The 6,919-nt window shown below is 29.4% G+C and overlaps 1 protein-coding gene across 1 annotated transcript; it reads left to right on the top strand.

Annotated features, from left to right (window-relative positions):
• Positions 1-3,664: 3,664 nt before the first annotated feature.
• Positions 3,665-6,178, top strand: LOC136230399 (uncharacterized). Its single transcript, XM_066019466.1, has 3 exons — positions 3,665-3,934; positions 4,032-4,257; positions 5,622-6,178. The coding sequence occupies exons 1-3, from the start codon at positions 3,740-3,742 to the stop codon at positions 6,065-6,067; spliced, it is 867 nt and encodes a 288-aa protein (XP_065875538.1). The 5' UTR covers positions 3,665-3,739; the 3' UTR covers positions 6,068-6,178.
• Positions 6,179-6,919: the final 741 nt, after the last annotated feature.

Here is a 6,919-nt window from a genome sequence, read left to right as displayed (position 1 = left end):
GGAAAATTCTACCGGAAGGCAATTAGACCAGCATTGTTATATGGTACGGAGTGTTGGGCAGTGAAACACTGCCACATCCATAAGATGTCGGTGGCGGAGATGCGTATGTTGAGATGGATGTGTGGTCACACGAGAAAGGACCGGGTGCGTAATGAAATAATTAGGACAAAAGTAGGGGTTACATCTATTGAGAATAAAATGAGAGAAAACCGACTAAGGTGGTTTGGCCATGTGAGACGTAGAGCGCTTGATGCGCCGGTTAGGAGAACCGAAGAGTGGCAAAGGGATGTAGTGGTGAGGGGTAGGGGAAGACCTAAGCAAACTTGGAGGAGGGTGATCGAGAGTGATATGAGTTTATTGGGAATTGAGGAAAATATGGTAGTGGATAGGACGGAGTGGAGGGAGCGAATCTGTGTCGCTGACACGACTTGATTTTCACGGTTTTATATGATGGTTCATGTTAACCGACCCCGAATCATTTCGGGACTAAGGCTTTGTTGTTGTTGTTTTTTTTAGAAATTTCGACCCCACTTAATATAATATTTTTTAGTTAAATTTTATATATTTATACATTTATAATTTATATATTTTTAAATTTTGATGCCATTAACTGGATTGTCTGAATATATGTTATTACACATAATATAAAATGTAATGATCGGTAAAATAATCATTATCTCAATCTTTTATCCACATAAAATATGTCATTATGCAATTTCTTTATTAATTTTAAATTACTATAATTAAATGGGTTCCGTTAGGATAAAATGTATAGTAACACTTTTTTCTAATTAATTAATTGATTAATAGTATCAGTTATACGATTTAATTAGCATTATTATTTTAAGGGAAAAAAGGAGAAATATCATGTGTTTTATATATAAGATCATTTCTTTATATATATATATATGGAATATTTTTTATGAATATTCATTAGATACTTTGTTTTGGTGACAAAATTATTTATGAATACAAACTATATCCATTAGGGATGCTCTAAGAACAAAATCTGTTAGTTTTCTATATGTAATAGTAATATCAATCAGTAAATAGCTAATAATAGTAATAAACAGTAGATTTGGACAACTAAATTCAGTAGACACATTGTATTTTGTAAGGGTGGACAAAAAAACCGATCAAACCGGTAACTGAACTGAAAAAATGGTTAATCGAACCAACGATTTTCCTTTAGGGTTGAAAAAATACTCTGCTTTCGGTTTTGGTTTGGAGTGTACAAAAACCGCGGTTAACGGTTAACCGAACCGTTTAATATATATTTATTTAGGTATATGTTTGAATTCTAAACTTTTATATTTGAATCCATTTCGTTTGTATATTTGAATTTTTGTATTTTAGTATTATTTAAAAACTTAGGTTTGGATAAAAATTATAGTTAACCGATAATTTTTGGTTAATCAGTGACAATTGGTTAAAAACCGTTAACCGAAATTAATGGTTAACCGTTCGTATGGTTAACCGATATGTATAGACCGGTTTCGGTTATGATGGTTAAAAAACCGGTAATTTCAGTTCGGTTAATTTAATTACCTCATGGACCAGTTAACCAAATCGTGCCCACTCCTAGTATTTTGTAAATTTCTTTTTTATTGTTTTTGTTTACTTCAAAGAGTAAATTTAGAAGGTTGGATTATAAAAAATTATTAAATTATTGTTCATAGCTATTTAAAAAAAAAATAACTAGCATTTAACATCTACAAGTAATAACAAACATCTGATAATTAACAATAAAAATAAAAAGTAAATATTAAAAGTTGAACCAATTAAAATCTCATATTAGAATGTTTTAAGAATCTTTTATTTACTGCTAAAAATCCAACTTCATAAATAATAAAAATTCAAAAGCAATAATTCGACTTATTATTATTATATTATAATCGTGTGAAAACACACAAAGTAAGGCTTACTTTGTAAAAAACAAAGTAAGCATAGTCTTTACCATATAAAGGCTATGCTTACTTTGTTTTTTATAAAATAAACCTTACTGGGTGTGTTTTCACCATTGAATTAATTTTATACTCCATCATCCAATGGTGAAAACACACCAAGTAATGATACTTTATCAAAAACAAAGTAACCATAGAAGGCACCGTAAGTATGGTAAAGGCTATGCTTATTTTGTTTTTAACAAAGTAAGTCTTACTTTGTGTGTTTTCACCATTGGATTAATTTTCTAATCCATCATCCAATGGTGAAAACGCACCAAGTAATGGTACTTTGTCAAAAACAAAGTAACCATAGAAGGCACCCCGTAAGTATATATCAAAATTAAAAATTATGATCTTGCTTAATTAGAAATTTGACCCTGCTTAACATAGTATTTTGTCCTATAAATATTATAGATTTATAATCTACTATATTTTTTTTATTTAAATATAATCTATTTGAATTTGATCCAACTAACTGAATTTCAACCAATCTGACTGGAGATAAATAACTCGAGTAAAAAATCTGAGTGAACCAAGTAGACAGTTCATAGGAATCAAATCTGAGATAGGAAATTCCCTATATATATATATATATATATATATATATATATATATATATATGAGTGAATGCGCCTCACACGCCTTGTGCCAATAGCCACAAACTATGTGAGGCTTGGAGTTGTAGGGGAAAGTCTGAATTTAAATCCTACACGGCGTGTCAGGGGACACACGTCGTGTGAAGCTTGCAAGATTTCTTAGCCAGTCTGTGAGTTAATTCACTCAGCGTGTGCCACTACCCCACACGCCGAGTGAACTTCAAAAAAGGGCGATGGTTGGGCGCTGAGGAAGGTCGCACGTCGTGTTTTACCCCCACACACCATGTGGCATTGCTAATCTGCAATTCTGGACAAAGAGACCAACCCGTGAGTTTTTCTGCTCATTTCTGTAATTCACTGTTTTGTTATTACTATAATTACTGTCTTGCCACTTACCCCTTTATCCCCTTCTTACCCCTATCCTTTTCTTATTGTGTTGTAATGTAACCCTAGTTAAGGTATCTAGGTCAATAGTGTTTAAAATATTTAGTGTATATTAACAAACTTACAAAAAAAAAATTATTAAAATGCTAAAAACTGAATCTATTACATTTAAGTTTTTTTTTAATAAATATTACATATAAGTTAATCATAAACAAAAAATATCTAAATATATATATGTCATTAATATAGTTATTAAAAAAAAAACCAAGTAAAAAATTTACAAATATTTATCGACAAACTTGTTTGAAATGTCCGACGTGACAGTTAGATAACAATCAAGCCAGTTTTTCATATTTTTTATAGCACATAACTAAATTTGATCTCGCTTAGAAATATAATGGTTAAATTTACAAAATTTCATCCGTTAGAGTTTAATCAACATTTCGCTTGACACATTGACATCAGTTTTAGATTTTTCCCCGAAAGTATCGACAATATTTACCGAAACTGTTACAAAAGATTTTGATATTATGTGAAAAATTAATGCCTTAATTCATTACTTATCAACACTAACAATTATTGGTTAGTGTGATGTAGACCCAAGCTGTCACAAAGTTTATCGTACTCTACCATCCAATCAAAACTCTGCCACGTCACCATCCTACTGCCTTTATTGTTCGCCGCGTCTCGTTCGTTCAATTCAGACAGGTTTCGTCTCACTATAAATTGGGTTCCACTCCCAAAAGATCAATTCAAATCATTTCTGAGTAATTTCTCGCCGGAGATTACAAAATCCACTGAAATTCCGATAAGATGAGCAGATTTTCCGATGACATTATTTTCGGTTTCCTCGAAGAACAGGAACAAGATTCATCATCATCCGAGTCATCTATAAGTTCATCCGATTCGAGTGAGTTCGAGATTATTGAAGACGATGAGAATAGTGCAAATCCTTGCGATTTTGAAGAGAGTAAGAGATTCTGGGAAGATCAGAATCAAATTCTTCAGGTAATTGATTAATTTTTGTTGGTGAAATTGGGGATTTGATTGAATCGGAGATTTTTATGAGGAGGGAAATTAAATTGTTGTTGATTTTTTGGAGCAGGCGACGTTGTATCGGACGAGTTCGTTGGAGATGAGAATTCGTCAGGCTACGAAAGAAGCATTGGTGGAGATTAAGCGATCAGGTCTGCATTGTCAGTGTCGCACTCCGGCGGCCGGAGATTGCCGGAGTTTCTTGCAGAGGGAGGTTTCGTTGAAACTTCAGGCTGGAGGTTATAATTGTTCCATATGTAAATCCAAATGGAAAAGCTCACCGGAAATCCAAGCAGGTATTAACTTAGTTTCGGCTTCGGTTCGTTTTCATTTTCAGAACTGCTTTTTTGCTTTGGTACGTTAGAATTTAAATTCGAAATCTTGTTTAAACGATTTGAGGTTTTAATGAATAAGTTATAAAGTATTAAATTAAATTTATAATTATATAAAAATGAATAAATAAATTATCTAATAGGGTAGAAATTAGGATTATATTGAAGAAAAAAATAAAAAATAAAAAAATTAATGTTTTATTATTAAAATATAGAATAAAGAGTAATTTTGATATTTTAAATTTTATTTGATCTAATTTGATAGTTGATTAAAATATAAGAATTAAAGAGTTCACGGATCAAAAAATTAGAAACTATATAATTAGTTATAAAACACATGAACTACCAAATTAGTGTGTTAGGTAAACATATTTATAATTAATTACCTTATATTTTTCTAAATAAAATGATGACTATAAGTGCAAATATATTCGTAACATTGATGGTCGAGAGCAAGTTTATCACTAATGTCTAAATTAGAGTTCAATTGTATTCCTAATATTGGTATCCAAAAACAATTTTACCCATTAACATTAGCAAATTGGATCAATTTAGATATAATTATAAAAAATAGATATTTTGTTCCTTATTCTGTTTAAGTTGTTCTAAAAAATTCACATTTTTTGTAATTTAATATTATAATTAAAAATTAATATTTTTAAATTCGACGAAATATTTAGTTTTCTTATCCGGCTTGTACAAAATATAGTATAATTTTTTTTTAAAAAAATTATGTCTATTCATAAAGTTGTGATCAAGGTCGTCTTAAACATTTTTTGAATTCTGTGTTAAATAAAAAAATTGGACCCTGATTCAAAAATAAAAAATAAAAAATTGGACCCTATTTATTAAAAAATTAATATTTTTGTATTATAATAATATTTTTACAAAATACTTTAACTTGATTTTTTATATAATAAAAACAATTTAATTAGATATCATATAATAAAAATAAAAATAATAATAAATTGTACCATTTAAGACTTTTTTTTAGACTTTAGATATTTCATATATAAGCTTACATTCACTTAATTTTTGACATAATAAATAATAAAATAATTTAGTTAATTATTATATAAGAAAAATTATGCACTTAAATTTGAGGGCCCTATACGAGGAGCTTTTTATACACCTCCCTCTCAGTTCTCTGGTTGTGATCTATTATTAATAATTGATAAAATGACACACATTTGAATGTGAAGTATATACAATTTATTATTGAGATGACAGTTTGATGAATTATTTTTAAAGTGTATTAAGCGAATTAAATTATAAATATTAAAATATATTATATGATAATTAAAATAATTCTTTTTTTTATCCAACAGGTGAACATACATACCTAGAAGTGGTGGAGAAATCAAATTCAAAAAAAGGAGAAATAAGAGTGATAATTGAATTAAATTTCCGAGGAGAATTCGAGATGGCAAGAGCAAATAAAGAATATAATAATTTAATTAATAATTTACCAGAAATTTATGTGGGAAAATCAGAAAGATTGAAGGACTTAATTAAAATTTTATGTTCATCTGCAAAAAAGTGCATGAAGGAGAAGAAAATGCATTTAGGTCCCTGGAGAAAGCATAAATATATGCAGTCAAAATGGTTAGGGGCATATGAAAGAATATCGCCACCACAACAACCACCGTCAACGGCTCCATTACCGGTGGTTTCATTTTCTGACCGGCGATCACCGGTTAAGCCTAGAGCTTCCATGTTGACTTATGATATGCTTGATACTTTGCCTGTTTTGCACCGTATGGCAGTGAGATGAGAGTTTTATGATTTTTTTATGCAAAATAAATTAGTAGAATTGTTTTTATTTATTTAGTTGTGCTTATTTAGTAATAAAAGTGGTATTGTTTTATATATTTTATGGGGAAAATTCATTATGGTGCTTCTAATTTATTTTTTATTAAGGTTTTTGATAAAAATGACAGCAATAGTTTATGAAATTACATAAATAAATAGTAGTGTGGTGCAAAAAGATATTCTTAACATGGGCAATTTTATATTTAATGTCTAAAATGGTACAATTTTTATTTTAAGGTTGGCAGCAAAGAGCTAATTTACCTCTAGCATTACTAAATCGATCAATTTGAGATATAATTTATCGAACTATCTTTCTAGTGATGAATCATATCATCTACATTTCACATGTGCGTCATTTTATCATTCATTAGAGGGTATAATACATGAACAAAATATTTGTGTTTTATAATGATGTCTGAACGTTAGGAATAAAATTGCTATTAGATACCAAAGTTAGAAGTAAAATTGCATCATAACGTTAGGAGTAAAATTGATGTTAGATGTCAATACTAAGGTCCTGTTTGGTACGCTGTAATGAACGTCGTAATGGAATTCCTATTACGATGGAGGCTCATTACTATGTTTGGATGTGTCATATTGTTTTTGTTATAATGGAATCACAAATACATCACTCAATTTTTCTTTACGAATTTATGTAATGAGCATTACATAAATAATAGACATGAATCCCCATTACGACTAACTCTTGTATTTTATTATTAATACTTATTATGCACAATTCTTATTAAACGATAAAACAAAAACTAGAAAAACATAAAAAAAATGAAAACTCGAAAAAACAAAAAAACGAAAA

The sequence above is a fragment of the Euphorbia lathyris genome, chromosome 5 (genome assembly GCF_963576675.1).
Source record: "Euphorbia lathyris chromosome 5, ddEupLath1.1, whole genome shotgun sequence".
NCBI lineage: Eukaryota > Viridiplantae > Streptophyta > Magnoliopsida > Malpighiales > Euphorbiaceae > Euphorbia > Euphorbia lathyris.
This window is presented reverse-complemented; position numbering and strand designations above follow the sequence as displayed.